The sequence below is a fragment of the Ruditapes philippinarum genome, unplaced genomic scaffold, assembly GCF_026571515.1.
Source record: "Ruditapes philippinarum isolate M1 unplaced genomic scaffold, ASM2657151v2 ctg1579_1_1_1_1, whole genome shotgun sequence".
Lineage (NCBI taxonomy): Eukaryota > Metazoa > Mollusca > Bivalvia > Venerida > Veneridae > Ruditapes > Ruditapes philippinarum.
The window spans coordinates 1-21,115 of NW_026864882.1; the positions used below are offsets into that span (position 1 = coordinate 1).

The window sequence follows — 21,115 nt, forward strand, 5'->3', positions numbered from 1 at the left end:
CAGAAAGGTTTCATTTATTAGAACCTTCAGCCATTCTTCTTAAATGTGGTTTACCACGTCGTGAATATTATGCCATTAAGGATGGGGGGTTACATTTAAATCTTGAAGGGACCCGACGTTTAAAGGAATTCTTTATAAATACTATTGCGCACTTGAAATAATAAGTGTTGGATGATACATGAAATTTGGGATAAAAAGATTATAAAGAGCATTATTATAAATAATCTTTAAGATAAATTGTCAAATGGGTAGTATTAGAAATATGCTGACTTTATGCTTTTGTTTGAGATACATTGTTTCTCATGAAAGGCTTGATCTTACAATTCGGTATTGGCCGGCATTGAAGGTTATTACTGCTAAGGAGATAATATGTAAGTCTCTTAGTGGGTTATTTAATACTGCTCATTTGTATTGATGATTTGTTAATTTGTTTCTGATTCAGTTGTTGTATTGAATAATGATTTGAATTTCTTTACTATTAAATTATGTTCTTTGTCTTTGCCTGAGATACACTGTTTCTCATGAAAGACTATCTTGCAAGCTGGCGACGGCTAGTCTTGAAGGTTATACTTCTAAGGAGGTAATAAGAAAGCCTCTTAGTAGGTTTTGTTCATAGTTTGTTAAGTGTATTTATATGCTCTTGCTTATTTGTTTGTTATTTTGGCCGCGGGTTTGGCTTTATGGTAAATATTACTCTTGTAGTAATCATTATGCTCACAAATAGACATTCAAACAAGTTATGATGTGAGTTATAAATGTCTTAAATGCATAATATAAGTGTGTTCTCATACAATGTTTGTATGAATTTGTCTATGATCACTTGTATATGAAATAGATGACTTATATATATGGTGAATGTTATGTATGAATTTGATTCATGTGATCTCTCAATTGCCTAAAAATATATATTCATATGACTAAAATTTTCTTTTGTTATTTTTTCTGATTGAAAACTGATAATTTTAGTTATAATTACCTCTTTTCTATCGCTGATTCTGCTGATGACTTCTTTAAGAACTCGATGTAAACATTTGTTTACATTTCGAAAATACGGCGCGTGCAAACTTCCGACTTTGAAGAGCTGCAAATTTCAAACCACATTTTTTTTTACTAGAAAATTTTTTTTGGTCAAAATAATGTGGATTCAGCTGCGTACTCGCGTATAGGCAGCTACGCGCCTGATTAAGGCTGTATTGCTGCAGCATATCGGTCTTCTCCCCATGAAGCGACGAAGCTTACACAAAATATATGATGTGCCTCGGCAGAGAGATTCGAATGTCAGCAGATCTAGTGTTCGGCAATGTTTGTGAAGGGCAAGTTTTCTCTCCTTCAGAACATGTAGAAGTTATAAGACAAAGGATGATGAATGCGCATGATGTTGCTCGACGCTATCTTAAGACTTCCGCAAAAAGAAGTAAAGAGCGATATGATTCAAACCTAGAATTTTCAGTGTATAATGTAGGTGATTTAGTATGGGCTTTGCATGAAAGCAGAAAAGTAGGTGTTACTCCGAAGCTGGAGCATAAATTTGATGGACCATTTATGATTCAGAAAAAGATGTCACCAGTTACGTATGTATTGCAGCTTGATCGACAAGGAACCAAGAGAGTTGCTCATCATGACAAATTGAAGAAATATTTAGGTTGCGAAATACCAGACTGGTTAAAAAGAGCTCAAAAGTTGTTGCTGAAAGATGCTAAATCCAGCAATAATTAATCTGTTATTATTAGCATCTCAATAGCATTATGTATATTGATCGCATATTTTATGTATCTGATGTCTATTTTTATTAATAAAACTTTACTCAGTTTTATGTGCTTTTCTCCTCCATTGGCGGAACTTTTTCGAACGCAAAGAAACCGAAGAACACGCAGTAACAGCGGTCGAACGTTTTGTACAAGAACATCGTAGTTCTGCGCTGGCGAGATACCAAGTGAACTATATGATACAAGTCTACCTGTAAAGTAAAAAAGGGTCCCCCTTTTGTATATTTTCAGATGATGGAGGCTCAACAAAGGAGAGGCCGATTGTACTCATGTCTGCATTGTATTGGCAATAAGGTGACATATGTAGCCGAGAGGTACCGTGTGATGGATCATATCCAGAAGCATCACCTAGCATTAGACCAGGCGGCTTTTTATTGCAACCTCTGCATGTTCAGATGCCTCACCAGAGAGCAGTTAGAAAAACACCTGACGGGCTACAAACGTCATGTGATGATGGCCAACACACCTGGCATTGGTGACCAAAGAAGATACTTGGTGGCGAATCCAAGTCCCCGTAAGATCACAGAGGGTGTTGACTACAGACTGGCTAACCTGGAAGACCAAGTGGGTCAGCAATTCAAACATGTTGACCCATTTGAGGAGAGCCCAACCCAGTCGCTCAGTGTGCCCAAATCCCAGGATCTGATTACAGTTAGGGTGACACCAGACGTCCTGGCCACACTGACTTCCATGACGCCTAAGGCTCCATCCACTGTCACTAAGGTAGGAGTGCCAGCATCCACCTCAGAGCTCCCCAGGTATGATCCTTTGAGGCCTGGGCTCCATGATTTTGACGACCTGAGCGATCTTCTCAGCATGCCAACATCTCGACAGTCTCACACCCAGTTATCCAGTAGTGTGTATGTCCCTACGCCGCAGAGCACTACCCTTTCTGTAGCCAAGCGGACACCTCTTCACACACCAGTGCTGCGTAATGACGAGGATGACCTCCACACACAGGTGCAACACCAGGCCAACAGGGAGGAGAACGTCCTTGGATCAAATACTGGGTACCAGCACTCCCATGAAAGTTCTCCCCTGTAGGAAACGGGGATCTGTCCCCAGAAGCAGAGAACCCCCTGAACCCAAAAACCCCGGAGCAGGCCAAAACCCCGGAAACCAAACCCTTTTCCCCGAAGAAAAGGGCCCAGAGGTACCAAAAACCCCCCGAAAAATATTGGGTCACCCCGGAAAATACGCTCCCGGTACGTTGGGCCCAAAGGTTTTCCCTTTCCCCCATGGGTTCAAAAACCATCAAAAAAAAAAAACCCAAAAGAAATTAATTTGTAAAAATTGTTTCCCTTAAAAATTAATGGGAAAATCTAAGATGAATTTTTAAAATTTTAAAGGTTTTAAAGTTTTTGAATTTTTGACATGCCCAAAATAAAATGAAAATTTTAATCAAAAATGTGACCCCAAAAGTTTTTATTAGAAAATTATTACTTCGGTTCATTTCCCCTTTACTTAAGTTTTTCAATGTTTAAAGTTAAAAACTAAGGAGAATTATTTGAAAATTTTTTATTAAAAAAAGGGTTAATATTTTTTACTAATGTAATTATAAAAATCTTGTTTTTAAATTTTTTTTACTAAAGATGATGTTAAGGGTTTATTATAGTAATATTTATGGGTTTAAAAAAAAAAAATTTTTTTTTTATGGGTTGGGATTTACATACTTAAAATTTTTAAGGTGGGGGTCCAAAATTTTTCTCAATAAAATTTTTAAAAAATGACCCTTTAAAACTTTTAATATTATTTCAAAAGGGTTTTCCCCTGGAAAAAAGGGGGGTAATTAAAAGATCTAAAAAAGTTTTCATGTTTTCTTCATTTGTTTTATTTTTTCTTTCCCTTTATTTTTTTGATCTTTCTTTCGTTTAAAAGTCTTTTCTGGCTATAGCACATTTGTTTTACTGGTTCTTGTAAATTTTCACAAGACAAACAGATAAATGTCACGTATTCAAGCCAGATTTTTTTCAGTCTGTGAGTTAAGTTTAAATCCCTATATAATTCCATACCAGAATCTGTGGGGTTCATGTGTTTTTTTACTGGACTTGTTTAATCTTTCCAGTAATTTGAAAACCCTCTTATAATTTCACTTTTAGTTTCAATGTCCAAAACTTATAATTCATGTTTATGCGAACGTTTCTTGCAATATAACTTTTCTAGAAATGTTAAAATCCTTCACATTTTTAATATTTATAATTTTGACCCTCGGTTCTGTATTGGTGCAGATTTCCGTCATCTTGGGGAATTTTTGGGGGGGCACTTGGGTGGGGGGAGGCAGTTGCTACAGCAACCCAGGTCCTGAGGCGGCTATTTGAAACCGTAAATTTATTGTTTAAATTATCGATTTTTGCAAAGAATGATGAATAAATTTTCCGAGAGAGCAATTATTTTTTCCTTTAATTTTTAAGTAAGATATTGATGTTTTTTATTATTAAGAGCACCTTGCACTTTGCACACAATACAGTAAGTTTCACATCACAGACATGTGAACTGTGAGCCCAAAATCACACATTGTGAGCTGTGAGCTCTGCTAGTATATAAACCCTGCTCACAAATAATCTTGGCTTCACACATTTTTTTCTTGCTCCGAACTTACGGACGTTTTCGTCAGTATTTTATACTTAAGGTGCGCTCTAGATTTTTGAAAATAAATATTTTTCATAAGTAATAATTTTACAACAGTCATTCTAAATTGTTCAGAAAAGTTAAATTTACACATTTGTTAGAGTTTTGGTTCTTGTTTATTATATAACAAAAAATTAGTACTTGATATAGATCTTTTTATGCTTTGTTCAACTGGTATCTCAATTCGGCGAATCTATCAGTCTTAAATTAAGACTCGTTTATTTTCTGGATACCATATCATCTCGTGCATTTTTAAAGAAATAATAGCGATTAAGAATTGATTTACTGTTATTGCTAATGCAAACATTGATGCATACATGTTTTGATCTCATTTATTTATTTAATGTTATTCAAGTCTACAGTAGTTATAAACTGTTGAAATATACTAAATTTCTATATACTTGATATTTAAATTCAAGTGAAACGTCAAAATTCAAACAGACCTATTTGTTCTTCTTATTATAATTCAAACATTTGGTGAAGCCCAGAACTCTAGCAAAGTTCTGATAAATAGTACCTGGTCCATGATTAACTAGGCCATAGAAAGCTACAAAACTAAAACTGTCTTGATATAACTGGTTTTAACAAGAGTGCAGCAAACTTCTAAACTCCAGTCAACAACTTTCTAGCCTAGAATTTACCATATGCAGACAGACTGATAAACAAAGAAGACCAGGTGCAAAGAGACTTTCAATTACTAGAGCGTAACAATATTACATTTTTGGCATTCGTTTACCTCAAAAAAAAATATTCATCAATTGGTAATTTATCTATTTACACATCATCATAAATGAATATTGACAATACAACAAATAGCAAAATTTTTGATAACGAATTTCATTCGAATTACTTCAGATTTTGATTTTTTTTCTGACTTACTTTCATAAATAAAATAATTATGTTTTCTTTGTTCAAAGTCAACTTTGTTCCAAAAATTCTAAAATTCCATTTTATTTAGTTCCGCCCATTGTTTTCTCGTTTAGGGCAAAAACATTCTTTTACGCCGCTTTTCATGGAATTACACTACTGTGTCACATTGAAGGTTCCATGATAACCGCCGTACGAACACGTCTGCGGATGTTTCCAAATTCAAAATTCCACCATTTTCGTGTTAAATGTTGTATTCTGCTTAAGCCGGTGCTAGGGGGCGTGGACGGTAACTTGCCTTTCCAGTACCGTCCATGAACAGGCTCAATCAAACCGAGCCTGCAACATTTTCAATTTTGTTGTGTTGGACTTTCGTTAGGGATTCTGCTTTTCTCTATTTTATTTTGTTAACTGGTTATAAGAATAGTTTTTCACAAGGTGTGTAAGCTACAGGTTAGGTTTGTTCCGGTCTTATTCCTACAAGCAGCAACCTCACAATAATTTCGATTTGCTGTACCCGGACTTATCTGAGTTTTCGTAAATAGCTTGTGCACAAAACACAGACCATTTGTTAATATGTTTCGAAACCCGGGGACCGTATGCTCAAGCATTTCCAGGGTCACAACCATATTTCTTCATTCAACATCAGTGTTGGTAAGTTTTTTAAGGAAGTGGACCACGCAGCGATTTAAATCAGCTTAAAACTTTCACCAATTGAGCTAAGAAATAACTTTTAATATAAGGATCATGGTGTGTTTGATTTCGACAGGTTTCTGGGCCGACAGTTTTCTCATCATATAATGTTGTACACAAAAACTTCACGGGACAGACATCGTTCCGATCATGGTATGTTTTATTCCGGGGAAGACATTGGTTTGTCCTGGTATGTTTTATTCGGACAGCTTCAGTCACCATGCCATGTTTTATTTAGACAGGTTCCTGGACAGACATTGTTCTTATCATGGTTTGTTTTATTTAATTATTTTTCGGGGCAGACATTATTCCGAAACATGGTCCGGGATATGCATTGTTCTGAACATTGCATGTTTTATTTAGACATTTCCTGGGCAGACAGTGCTTTCTTCATGGTAAGCTTTTCATGAACAAGTTTCGGGTAAGACATTGATCTAATAAGGCACCTCTTATAAGGATATGTTTTATTTTGACAGGTTCCGTGGCAGACATTGTTCTGACAATGATATCTTTATTTAGACAGGTTCCGGGGCAGAAATTTATCTGTACTTCGTTATCGCATGTTTTTAAGACATATTAAGGGGCAGATATTATTCACGTCATGTATGTTTCATTTAGACAGGTTCCGGGGCCGACGTTGTTCTGAAGACAACAGATCGTTTTGTGGAGAAGATATTGACAACATCCAAAAATGTCACTGCTGAGATATCAAAGTCTAATTTATGTACGCCTCTTTTTGGAAGTTATAAATGAACTTATTTTTAAAGTAACTATACCATGCAGTATTGTGTAGTAATGATTTCCAATGTTTAGTGCTACAATGAATGTTGCTGAGATTACTTATTTAAAACCAAATGATAAGACATACTTTAAGATGATCTAAATTTATTTAATGTTTTCATATAGATTAGTAGATCAATAAGATAATGATACATTTTATCTTTCTGTATTATGTTGCAGATTTAAAGATGGCGTCTGTACAATCATGTAACGAAACTCTTAATTTCCCTGATCGCGGAAAAGAAGGTGTCTCAGAGTGGGCTAGATCAAGGAAAGACTTGCTCGTTATTGACTGTGACAGTATGTAACGCTTAATAACATGTATAAAACATATGGTCGCAAAAAGTAAAGGTTTCGACTGTTAAACATACATTATTATATTAAAAGTGTAGATTGTTTACAAGTAAAATTGTTTATCAATTGTATGAGTAGAATAGAATCGCAAATTTTAAAACTGTTATGGAACTCCGTTATATCTTAAAATGCTCGATATTTTTCAAGGTAACATGTGAATATATTGCTCATTTAAATAACTCCAATCTCCGCTATTTTCCGTTGATTTGACTATTTGCAACAAGACGCCCTGCCCTGCCTGGAAGGATATCACATATATAGGTGTTGAGAGCGTACTTTATACGACGTAATATCACATGGAAATAACTTTTTTCAGCCGCCTTTCTTTAAATCATAATAAAAACTATTTTCTAAAAAAATGTCTCAAGTATCAATATACTGTCATTATTCATAAATTATATTTAATGATAAGTGATTTCAATGTTGCAATTTGCAGGCACCGTTGAATCCTTTAGTGGAATCATGTACAGAAATTTATCACTGATAATACCATCATCAAGTAACAACACTTACAGCATTATGTAAGTTAAAATTTCTTTAGATGTCTTATCCTAGTAGATTAAAACTTTAACATCATAATATTCTTTTTGTCATGTTGTATTATACCACAGAAATTATTCATATCAAATGACCAGAAGACTATATTTTAGTACTTGTAGCATGTAGTACTACACAAAGATCCATTTTTACTAATTTGTACAATGGACCATCATTTACCTTACCAAAATGCATGAAAAAAGGTTGCGACTGGTCAAATTATTCAGAATTTGTTAGAAGCTATAAAAATAGCATGTTTTGTCAAATGATATGTCCTGACTGATCATGATTACTAGAGTATCAAAAAGGAAACTACAAATGTGTACAAAAATATAAAAAGCAACAAAAAAGCTGCACAAAATTACCATGTCTAAATGTAGAAACTTGCCTGTGTCTATACTGGTGACAATGGCCATTCACTTTCGGTTCGAGTAGGGAAATGGCACAGAAAAGATGAAATAAAGTTTTTTTAAATGCTTACTTTTTAGTTAAACCATATTTTATTGTTATTGCCAAATATGGTATATACATGCAACTATACACATAAAACACAGCAAAATCAACATAAACAAATGAGTTTGGCAAAGTTCTAGCAACATTACATTAACTTTTTCCATGGGCTTTTGTATCATTGTGCTGACTTCATTTTAAAAATATATCTTTTTGAAATAAGCATGTATTATGTCAGAAATTCTAACATATTATGTATCGTAAAGAAATTTAATTTATATTCTTTTTTCGTTTCTCATCAGGTCCGAAGGTCTTCAGCTAAATGCCCCAGTCATATCATTTACATTTTACCCCAACATTAAGCGACAACTTATTAGCCCAGTTGAAATTCAATTTCAGTTGTATAACGTAAGTAACTTTTCTTTTACATCAAATATACCAAATTGTTCAATACCATGCAATTTTATATAAATGCAAGGGCATTGATATACCTGCATTCATTCAATACATGTTAACTTATATTTCTGAAACATAATTTATTCGAGCCCATTCTTCATAGAAATACTGATATATCGTAACGAAATAAGGCTATCATAATGGGATTAAGATTTGTTTTTATGCTCCCCGAAGGGAGAGCATATAGTCGCCACATTGTCCGTCTGTCCGTCCGTCTGTCCGTCCGTCCGTTGTTTTGGCCGGAGCATAACTTGAAAACCCTTGAAGATAATTTGTTTAAACTTCATTCAGTGGTAGAGGACATTTAGGGGAGTGCAGTGTCGAGGAACCATAACTCTTTTTTGCCCGGTTTTTTAATTATCTCCCCTTTTAGAAAATTCTTGTCCGGGACAAAACTCTAAAACTATTGGAGAGATCAACATCAAACTGTGTAGGTAAATAGATCTTAATGGGTTGATATTCAGTGCACAAGAACCATAACTCTTTTTTGCCTAATTTTGGAGTTATTGCCCTTCATTGCCCTTTGTTATTTTTAACACTTTGAACTTGCAGTGCGAAGAACAGTAATTCTGCCTTGCCTTATTTTGGAATTATTGTACTTTGAACTTTTTCCAGGGACATAACTCTGAAACTACAAGAAGTGTACTTTCCTGTGTCCAAAACCTATTCGGGGAGCATTACCCGGCTCAAACCGGGCTCTTGTTTATATATCTTTAAATGATTGTAGGCTTTTCGTTTTTGTACCGATATGGTTCATTAACAGCTTTAACATGCAAAAGCTTTGAATAAATCACCAAAATGTTATATTTGTGAAATATTTTCTTAATATATGTATTTTTAAAAGTTTTTCATAGGGTTTAAATGGAGATAAAGAATACTAGATAACTTTTCCTAAAACATAATTGTTTCCTTAAATTCAGAATTTGTTGGATAATGCGAGGTGTTCTTTTTGGAAGGAGTCAAAAAGGTAAAGTATATAAATGGCTTCCTTTGTTGATGTACTTTGGATGGCGGCGTCTTCCAATTAAACACTTTATTGTTTTATTACAAGTTAGTTTTCTTGTTTATAATCAAATATATACAACAGTTAAATTAAGACTAAAGAGTAATGTTTTCCCTTAAAAGTAAAATGACAAATAATAACCTAACTTTCAATAAACTGATTAATCAAATTAGTATTAGTCTATCATTAGAAAATACCCTGATTTATCTTATAAACAAGAAAGCTAAAAAGGTTACATGTAGTATCATAATTCATGTGATAGTAAATATACCACCATATTTGTGTAACATATTTAGTACGTTTTTTCCGTACTTTCAGAAAGCACACTGTTTAAATCATATGAGAAAATTGATGGTCTGGATTATAGGCATGTTATGATTCTTACACATAGATGTATGTAAAAATGAAAAACACATTGTTTTTGTTATAAGGAAAATGGGAAATGTAAGGTTAAGTTCTGAAAAGCTCATTCTGAATAAGCCGGTGAAAATCACACATATGTGACAATGTCCATGGTTTAACTTTGACAAATATATTTTAGAATCTTCCTTTTGACCTTATCTAACATGCACAATGAAAAAATGTAAAATCTTTAATAGTGATACATTTTTATCGTTGATAAAATTATATTCATTGATAAAATTCATTTATTCAGATACATTAACCTATCAAGTGTGTAAAATCAAACATGCGGTTATATGATCCCGTACAATAAACAGTTCAAGCGTGTTTTGTCCAACAATAGTGACATGTCCCTTCATTAACTTTCGTAAAGGTCAGTTGATAAACAGTGGTATCTAAAGAATACATCAATATATTTGTTTACTTCACACGTCAGTGAGGTGTGTTGTATTGATACAGACTAGTTGCCGGATTACTGATCAGCAGGTGTTTGATTCGATACCTTAACAACACCACCATGAAGATATCCGATTTTTCAATTTGAATTAACTTGCTGGAATTTATTTGAAATTGTTTTACAACATCTGGTTTCAGGATACCTTTTATGCTATGCTTTTTATACAGTTGTATTTTATTTTATTTCATTATCTTTAATGAAAAGAACAGGGCGTTTATAATGCAAATCAAAAATTCTACACAGATAGAATACACACACAAAATTAAAACATTTTCTCTATTTTTAAGAAAAAGGAAATTTTAAAATTAAAATAAGAAACCAAATAAAAATGGCTGAACCAGGACTCAAAAATACGAGTTAACGGCTATATTCTTGAAGTAAAAGACGTTTACAGGCAATGCTGGTGATATACATATGCATGGTTTTACAAGTAGATCATAACGTTTACGAAATTCACCGATTATAGGGTCCGATGCAAGATTGCCAGGTCAATATTGTTGGACGATATAGCCACAATGTGAGGGTTATATAGCAAATATCTGTTTATACACAGTGAGATAACATGTCACATTTATTTATCATAGTGTTCGTTTGTACGGTATATAGGAGACATTTATAACGTGCGCATGAGTTAGCTATTGTGTCACGCATTGGCTATTTACATACGCACGCAAAAACCATAACATGTTTATGCGGTTTGCTTTACGTGCGCATGCGTACGTTATACCTATCGCATGGCTTCGTAAGAGTAACAGTTCAATTGTTGTTTTTTTTTTGTTGTTTTTTTTTCGGCGGGGGGGGATAATTCATCAATTTGCAACGTAACAGCACTTCGATGAAATTCAACGTAACAAACGTAATATAATAACTGTTTCTTGTTTGTGAAGCGAAACATCACAAGGCTACTGGTCAGATGAGGGATGTCGACTGAAAAAATATGACAAAGACGAAGAAATTGTTATGTGCGTTTGCGACCATCTTACTAATTTTGCTGTGCTTATGAGTCCATCCAAGAAACCGGTATGTATGTACAATTACATGTATATCAAAGCTCTGCTAAAAATTATGGTCTCGAGTATTGTAGATATTACATCAAAATGTATTTGTTACATATATCACATTTGCTACAAACAATCTGGCCTTTCGATTTCATATTAACAAAAATATATACTTTAGCAAATCCATAGTATGGATATATACGTTGTATAGGCACACTCTTACCAATTCCAAATCAATTTTACAAAACACGTATTATATTAACATAAGTGTTCTATACTTTCAGATACAGGAGGAACATTAGGAGGCACTGTCAATCATTTCCATTATAGGATGCATATTTTCCATGATAAGTCTAGTACTGAATGTAGCTATCCACGCATTCTTCCGGAGGTTAGAAATTATTTGTTATTAGCAAAAATAAGGAAAAAATTATAATACAAAACTACTCAAACACAAACGCATCAAAACGATAAATCCAAAACAAACAAACAAACAATAACAAAAGTAAGGAGTAATAAGCCCCGGAAACAACGAGATAGTACAATGAAAAACAGCAAACTTAAATAAAATACCACGCACTAAATAACACCACAACCAACACACAGCATTTGCTGCCGCAGAAGAAATAGCAGCAACAACAAACCACAAACACAAACAAACAATAACAAAATACATACACATCTTTGAAAGTAAATCAAAACCTTAAAATTTAAACAATTACACAACAACAACAACAAACATAACAAAGAAACACAAAACATAATATGCACATTCTTTATACATATGATATAAAGCAACGGAAGTCACTTTTTTCCAATACATTCGTGTATTGAATTTGTCCGGTTTTCAATTTTGAACTGTTTGTATACAGAGAAATTCCATTATCCGGAACTTTACATTTTCAGTAATTCTTATATTAATTAGTATTTTGATATTTGAAGAAAGTGATTCCAATAGAATAGAGCATGTGAAAACTGCACGTATGTGCATACTTAAGTGGGCAAATTCTAATTAATTTCGGTTCTTACAGTCTTTAAAATTACTTAATTTTGAGTCACTTTCTTCAAAGTGTTTAAAAAGGAGACAAATCTACTTAAAGATCCATGAATTTGATTACTACCTTAAAAGGTGTTTGGAATCGCTGCAAAATGTGCTTAAAAATTACTGAATTGCATTGTGTTAGTAAAATCGATAGTAAACACAAAAACGAAAAAAACATTAAAAACAACAAAGCAAAGACATATGTGCAACATATCGTACTTGAAAATGAAAAAAAAATATAATCTTAGAAAGTGTTTCTATTTTGGCATTTGGTATCTGTATGAACCACGGTATCTGCATTAACCGTTAATGCTTTAATATAAACTTATTTTCTAGATAAATCATCTCGTAACTGGCATATTCATACACCTAGATCTGAATTGATCTTAAATAAATATTTAAAAATATGTTTTCAGGTTTATTAAATCGGTCCGGTACATCATTCGTATGAATTTATCCTGTTGGTTAATCGTTGCTTATATCCTGTTTCTTGCTGGGATAAACAGAACAGAAATCAAGGTAATGCCATACACATATTTATTAGTAAACGATTGTGAAGTGAGCAGAGGAAGTCATTTATACATTCACAATCCTATAGATTACAAACATAAGCAAAAATAGCCACTACTGAGTCAGTCACGCAGTTACAATATAGTGAAATTCTGAAAAATCTGTCATTTATCACACATAATATGTAAATTAACACTTGAATTTGGAATATTTTACTTTTCTTAAACTCTTTTGATCAAATTTGATATCTTGAAATGTTTTTCTTTCACTTTATTCTTAAACGGTTTTCAGCAATAATTTAATAAAACTTTATAGCCATCTAAATAGCGCCTGACAAGTTGATAATTATGCTTTTCTACTTGTGCTTTTGTATTTGTAGAGAAAGGTATCATATTCTAGTATGAAAACGCCATTTTTGTAAGTTGGTCTTCGCTTTGGATAAAGGCATCAATTGTATTTTAACTAATATGCCTAATAGAATATTGTCGATTTTTTTCTGTTAGACAAATGTCTTCCTTGACACTTAATTTGAATTAAATATGCTTTTCATCAATGTGTAGGTCGTTTGCACAGCAATTGCGGTACTTCTCCACCTGGTGTTTTTGATAGTTTTCTTCGGAATGCTGACGGAGGGATGTAACCTTTCATATACGGTTCTCAATCCACTAAGTACTATAAAACCTGGGATGCCACTAATGATATCGTCTTATGGTAAATATGTATATGTTTATCAGTTTATTATTTACATTATTATATATCGGTTTAACTCTAGTTAAACATTATATGATATAAAATTTTATTAGATTATCAATATGTATGAATATAATAATTAATAGTATCAGTAATATATTTATTTTGTTATAATTGTTTGACTTTGTATTGACATGACCTGGCGGTTGGCCCCTGTGGTAGGGCTTGTGCCCACGTCGATAATCTGTGGGGGAAATGTGATAAACATGATAATAACATAATGGTAATAACATATTTTTTCAATATCATTTATCTGTTTCAAGTCCTCGCAGCTATTATTGTGGTGATATCTATCGGTGCATCGCAGCTACAGGGATATGGCACCGAACAGGCGTAAGTTTCCAACATTTTATGTAACACTTTTTAACGGTGAAATGCGTTTTTGCATTTTCTTTACGGACGGATTTGTGATTACTTAATATCATATATGGGCTTAACATACCTAAATATATTTGTGTTATTGTTATGAAACTTGATATCATAAAAATCTTTTTTTTTTTTTGAAATTTATAATTGTTTGTACATTGCATTAGAAGTATTATTGCCCTCAACTTAAAAAAATCGTCATGCAAAAACGTGTTTTAGGACGAGTCAACATCATTGCTGAAAATGTGCATTTTTACAGTATTTTTATAGTATTGTCCAAAAGAACATAAATTGTGAAAACATGAAAAAACAAAATAGATCAAAAGGCTACATTTATGTTGATTACAAATAGCACCATTTCCAACAATAGCAATCAACCTATTGTATGATGCATGTTTTTGTTACTGTAATGTATGTTTAGTTTTACCTACTTTTTGTATCTGATCGACCATACAAAATGATCTTTTATACGGTATATGTACGAGTATAAATCAGATTGCCGAGTGTTTTGATGTTCTTTCTCTTTTGTATTATAAGGGAAAAAATAAAAACACGTTCACTGTCGTCACAATATTAAACCCCAGAAAAGTGCAACCAATGAAGGAGCATCTGAAAATGACTTTTCTATCATTGTCTCTTTCCCTGTCGTCGCAATAACTTAAGCCAAGAAAAAATGAGCGAATCAACGAGCATGCTCTAGACAGACAGTGAGTGCGGGTAACTAATACCTGCACTCTAGTAACGCACTGTGCATGTATTGTATACGATTTAAATCTGACACGTTTTTAATAGTAAAGTCTCCAAACTATGATAGACGTAATAGATATGGCATCGAAACACGAGACTATCGATTTTGCACGAGGGTACGTAGCAATATTAAACCCCGAAAATAAAAAGTCAATGTCGTCACAATTTTAAACCCCAGAAAAATGCAAACAATGTACATAGAAGCATCTGAATATGACTTTTCCATCTCTATCATATCCTCTGTTGTTACAATACGTAAACCCCAGACAAAATGAGCCAATCAATGGGCATGCTCTAGACATACAGTGAGTGCGGGTAACTAATACCTGCACTCCAGTTAACGCACTATGAATTTATGTAATATACGATTTAACTATGACACATTTTCAACTGAGAAGTCCTAAAATTATGATACAATTTATTGTATATCATTTAATATTTCCATGTTAATGATATTCAAATATCCTTATTTGTTCCAGATGCTGGTTATCGACTGATACTGGATTGATATGGGCCTTTCTTGTTCCGGTTGTTGTTGTTATAGTGGTATGTACATTCTATGACTGTGTTATGGTATATTTGTCAAACTTGTTAAACATCTCAATAGTTTTAACCAGTTTATAACCATATAATACCAATTCATCTGACATACTTTATTGCTGCAGCATATAAATTTGTACATTATGTCACCGCAAATAGTATGTTTGCTAATAATTAATTACCATGTCCCATGTAAACATTTGCCGATTCCAATGGTTTATAATTATCTATTATAATAACTCTTTTTACTTAACGGTTACGCTTGCAGAAGATTTTCTATGCGGCATCATTTTGATGGCAATATGTGTCACCAATTCTGCAAATACATCCGGAAAGTATCACAGCTACATTTTAAACATATGCACCATTTGAATCGGAAAATAATTGCCTGGAACATGATGTGTTTTTGTTCAAATATTGAAAAGTTAAGAGAAAAATAGAATATACTATTAGCCGTGACAAATCATACCTTAAACACATGCCAAGTGATCATCAACGCTGAATTTCATAAGGTAGTCATGAAGTTAAAATTATCTTTATACACGGCTGCTGAAAATTAAAAAATAATAAACACATCAATCACTCAATCAATCAATCAATCAATAAGAATTAATAATTTATTAATTTAGAAAATTAATTTATTTAATTCATTGAAATTCATTCATAAATGAATCGATTGATTGAATAATAAAGTTAAGTACAAATTTCAGATTGATAAATAAATTAAAGTGGAAATGTTTTTAAACGATTTATTTCAGGTTAATTGTACAATTGTTGTCTTAGTGATTCGGACAATGTGCGGCACTACAGCAATGTTGAAGAAATCAAACAAAAGACGGGCAAAGTATGACAGTAGCTTCTTTGCGTGTCTTTGTGATTTAATTTTTTTTTGTAACTAAAATTCAATTTGCGTGCTTAAAATGCCATGTTATATTTACCTGTGCTATCTTCCCAGTTCGTGTTATATATTTCTATATATGTATGCTGTGTTTAGACCATATCAAATAGCTTTTGCCTATATTAAGTCTCTTTTGATTTCAATTTTGATATTGTGAATATATTTTTCAATTGTACTGTATTAAAAGCAATAAATAAATTAAATTCAAATGTCAAATTCTCGAAACGCTCAATTTTCAACAGTCTAAAATATCTGAGATACTGATAACTGTTTGATGTCTGTCTTTGTTCATGATCACTTGACTACATGCATCCCATACTTGCTTATTTTTGTCATCTGTTACATATTTCTCATGACACTTGTATTACAACTATCGTAAATAAATAAATATTTATATTGACGAACACTGACTTATAAAAATACAGTTTTATTTTCAAGCAACTTATTCAGATGATAAATCAGATTTATTTGGAAAGCTAGTTTTGTGTAAGGTTTTGGGAATACAACAAAATGGCCGTCTCCAAATGATTGGATCAAGAACAAAATATTATATCGGTTTCAAAAAGTACTTTAATTCTTTTTCGTATGACTACTTATATTTATTTTATTTAATACCATTATCATACATTGTATCATATATTTCAGAGCAGCATTACGATGCATATTGGTGCTCATGCCGGTGATGGGTCTGACTTGGGGATTTGGAGCATTGTCTTTGAATAGTGACACAATTGTTTTCCAGTACATATTCGCTCTTCTTAACAGTTTTCAGGTATCCAACAATTATTTTAGTCAATGTGATAATCAAAACAAAATGCAACATTCAAATGTTAATAAGGATCAAGTGTGTTCAATGGCTTTAATTTTAACCTTCATAATTTGTGCAATGAGATACCTTAAATATAATTTGGAACAACTGGTCAAAGGTTCAAAAACTAGGTCAAATTGTAAAAATCTGAATAATTTATGTAGCCTGACCAGGCTTTAACTGGTTGCAATACTTTTGATCATAGACTACAACTTAATAAAATAATTACCCTTGACAATTTGGCATTAGCAGAATTCTTTCAACAATTACTAACTGAGACAATTAATGGGTCTGAAATAAGGGACATGCTTTAACAAAGGTTTTGGAACGGCTATATATATGCTCACAAATGTATTAACCTGTGTAAGTCTGTTTTTATCATACGAGTGGTAAGCTTATTATTTGAATATTTTTGCTATATTTATTTAATGTATTAAATGCACAAAAACAACCTGACAGAAAGACGATTATCATGAACGAATGTGATCAATAAATGGCATGTCATTTAAGTCATACATGCATATATATTTTAAACGAGATATTCAATAGAAGTATACTTTGTATTTGCTTTTATTCATTTTAATTACGCGGATCAGGCACGGCGAAGCGCGCCTTTAGGGATCTAAGCCTAGCTAAATCCAAGAAAGAGTACAACACTCTTGTTGAGCATACATTTTCATACTTTTATTAAATTTCCCTGGGCGTCATATTTTTTTAGGAATGTGTTAGCAGATATACATGTGTTTTTGCTAAATATGTACTTTCTTATTTATATTTGTACTACTTTCGGACACTGTACAAAAGACACTTGTTTTTCGAAAAGTCTGTGTTTAATAGTATGACGATGCCAGAATTACCAAACGTATGGAGGTTTTAAATTATTTATTTCAATTATGTATTTATGAAAAACATAAAATAATATAATTTTCAGGGACTGCTGATCTTCATATTTCACTGCGTGATGGACAAAAAGGTAACCGTTTCTAATTATTTGCCAAAATTGGTATCATGACTGGATCAGCAATCTTAAATATATCATTTTGGTTACTTTTAAGTTTCAAACCGTAAGACACACCGAAACACATAAAATATCTAAAACATCATTTTAACTGGTATAATGCATCATACGCGATAGCAAATTGACTTGGCGCGCTAACAAGTAATGAAACAAAACGATTCTTACGTGTTTAACGATCTTTTATTCCTTTCATTATAGCTATGCTGTCACCATCTTCGTTTATAATGTTAATGCTCTCGGTGGATTATAAAATGTTCATATGGCAACCTGACCGCATTAACCATCCCACTGCCGCGAAACATTTAAAATGTCAGTCAAATAAATTGTATTTTCTTGCAATATGACTTGAAGTGAGTTCAAAACATTATTTCAATATAAAACAAAGATTAACTTTTAAAATTCCTTACATTATGAGTCCTAAATTAAAATGTGGATATTTATTTTTAGTGGTCCAAAAACCAAACCGTGGTTAGCTAAGTACGTAACATTGCTGATGAAAAATAAGCATTTATGTAACACGACTTTAATTGCAGTTAAAAGATGCATTTTCAAAACAGAGATACAAGTGGTTTCAATCGACGCAGAGTTTCGGAGTTTCTGAAGGAAAGAAAAACGTAACTATCATACTTTTCATATTTTAAAGAACATTTAGATTTTTTTCTGTTTCTTTTAATATATATCAAATTGTGCCTTACAGTCAATTCAAAAAGTAGATTCAGTTGAATATTTTTTTCTAGTACATTGTTAAATTGTTTATTAAAGTTCATTATTATTTTTGTAACTGTTAACCAACTAGAACCGAAAATAATTAAACTTTGTCACCAGTATAGAGCCAGGCCAGCCTGTACTTCCGGGCAGTTTAAACAGTAATAGTACTTCTGTTAGCTCTATATTTATCATTTGATACTGAAAACTCCTAACATTGAATCGCTTAGAATAGAACGTAACAGTTGTATTTGTATTTTAATATGCCTATTGTCAACATCAATTCATTCTTTATTTTTTTTAAGAAAACACAAGACTCTTCCGTTTTCTGAAAGCCAAGAAGAATCAATTCATCGATGGAGTATTTCAAAATGTGATTCGTCGGACAGTTTGGCCAAACAGGACTTGGCTATATCTAAAACAGCACTTTGTCATTTAAAGCTTCCGTGCATCGTTATCAAACGATGACGTACTTCAATATTTGTACTTAGCTAACCACGATTATATCACCGATATTTTAGATTTTTGCATTTTCATTAAATTCAATCCACCGATATAGTATTCAATTGTAACTTTGTCGAGCGTCTCCTCAACTATCCGTGAATCCAGCTATTGAGCATTTCAAAAATTAGTGTGTCGGATGTCTGCATAGTTTTCAATTGATACATCGATGTAGGTTTTTTTTTAAAAGACCAATGTCGATCTCTTGACATCTACACACGACGTTCATTGAGTATTCCAAACATTGATCTGTCGAACATCTACTTATCCACAACTTTCAATGAGTTTTCTATACATTTATCTGCCGGACAACTACTTACTTAAAACTTTCATTGTGTATTCTAAATATTGATATGTCGGACATCTACTTATTCACAACTTTCAATGGGTATTCCAAACATTAATCTGTCCGACATCTACTTATTCACAACTTGCATTAAGTATTCTAAACATTGATCTGTAGAACAACTTCTTATTCACAACTTACAATGAGTATTACAATCATTGATCGGATGACCGCCTATTATTAGCTTTTCACAAATCTTGTGTATGTGATACCGCAATTATGCTTGTTTGTGTATTCATTGATGCGTTTCTTTTTTAATATGTAGATTAAATGAAACTGTGTTCTTGCAAAGATATATACCCGTCGCCGCTGTGATACATTTTGGATTTAAATTTCGATAGGAGATATTTGTCATGGTATCTTGATAGATGTTGCGTGTCATTTACAGTTTGTAATGCTTCATTTGTTTAAGTATTTAAGATTATCTATTTCATTTACAGGCTTGCTTTTATAAAAGCTTTCAAAAACTATATATGTATCACTATATTTGTAAAAATTATTTTGTTCTGTTTCAAATACTTTAAAATAGATGAACAATATTTATATAACAAAGTTGTGGCAGTTTCACTGCAACATGATTTTGATATTCATGGACATTTTGCATCATTTGAGAATTCACCCCCCCCAAACAACAACACAATTTGAAACAAAAACTGACGATGGTCATTTCGATTACAGATATAAATAAATTAATAGATTGATGAAAGCTGGTGCTATAGGAGTTTTAAGTCTACCAGTATAAAATAAATGTCTTTGAAACCTCACAAAGTGATTGATATAATGTTAATTTTTGTTAAAATATGACAAACAAGATTAACAAGGCGGATGGCGTTCAATGAAGTTTGTTTGACACTAACAATGCATTGGTATTTTAAGACATTTATTCTAATTCATCCCTCATATAATGATTATGTTAATACAAAAATTTTAATCATTTATGTTTTTGTTTTTTTATTTAAACCACAGTTCACCATTGTTGAACCAAAAATGACATGGACAGAGTGAAAAAAAAAAATAAAATTCACATTATTGTAAAATATAAATGTCAACTATGTCAAACATAGTTAATTCTATGCAGATATCATTGAATGAACGTACGTACTATCGTAAAAATGTGAAATAGTTATTACAAACAACATTGATGTATGATTTATTAAATTATTTTCTCTTGGGCAATTAAACCAACCACGGAACTCTTTTGGAATAAGGAATTATTTTTAACAATCATTTTTTTTGACACATCATACTAATATTGTAAAAAAGCCTGCTAAAAGAACGTCCTCCTGATGTTGATATGAATTTGAGTATGAACAAAAAAGTATAGAAGAGTCAACATATATTTGAAATACGCTCTCGTAAAAACCCTGGATATGAATCTGAATATTTTTCTATTGAAAACTTTCAGTGAGATTTTGATAACGCGTATGATTATAACTGTCATGAGCCATCAATTATAAGCAACGCCGGGACCTATGTAAAATTGCACGAACTTA

General features: G+C 32.4%; 2 protein-coding genes across 2 annotated transcripts; both read left to right on the forward strand.

The window, feature by feature from the left end:
* Positions 1-5,147: 5,147 nt before the first annotated feature.
* On the forward strand, positions 5,148-11,693 carry LOC132727147 (adhesion G protein-coupled receptor B3-like). The gene is made up of 7 exons (XM_060712562.1): positions 5,148-6,678; positions 6,915-7,034; positions 7,525-7,609; positions 8,378-8,483; positions 9,452-9,498; positions 11,281-11,413; positions 11,676-11,693. Exons 2-7 carry the CDS (start codon positions 6,923-6,925, stop codon positions 11,691-11,693), a joined length of 501 nt encoding a protein of 166 aa, XP_060568545.1. The 5' UTR covers positions 5,148-6,678; positions 6,915-6,922.
* Positions 11,694-13,507: 1,814 nt separating this feature from the next.
* On the forward strand, positions 13,508-19,329 carry LOC132727146 (adhesion G-protein coupled receptor D1-like). Its single transcript, XM_060712561.1, has 8 exons — positions 13,508-13,654; positions 13,957-14,026; positions 15,286-15,352; positions 16,105-16,190; positions 16,890-17,016; positions 17,984-18,025; positions 18,604-18,684; positions 19,081-19,329. Exons 1-8 carry the CDS (start codon positions 13,564-13,566, stop codon positions 19,105-19,107), a joined length of 591 nt encoding a protein of 196 aa, XP_060568544.1. The 5' UTR covers positions 13,508-13,563; the 3' UTR covers positions 19,108-19,329.
* The last annotated feature ends 1,786 nt before the right edge of the window (positions 19,330-21,115 follow it).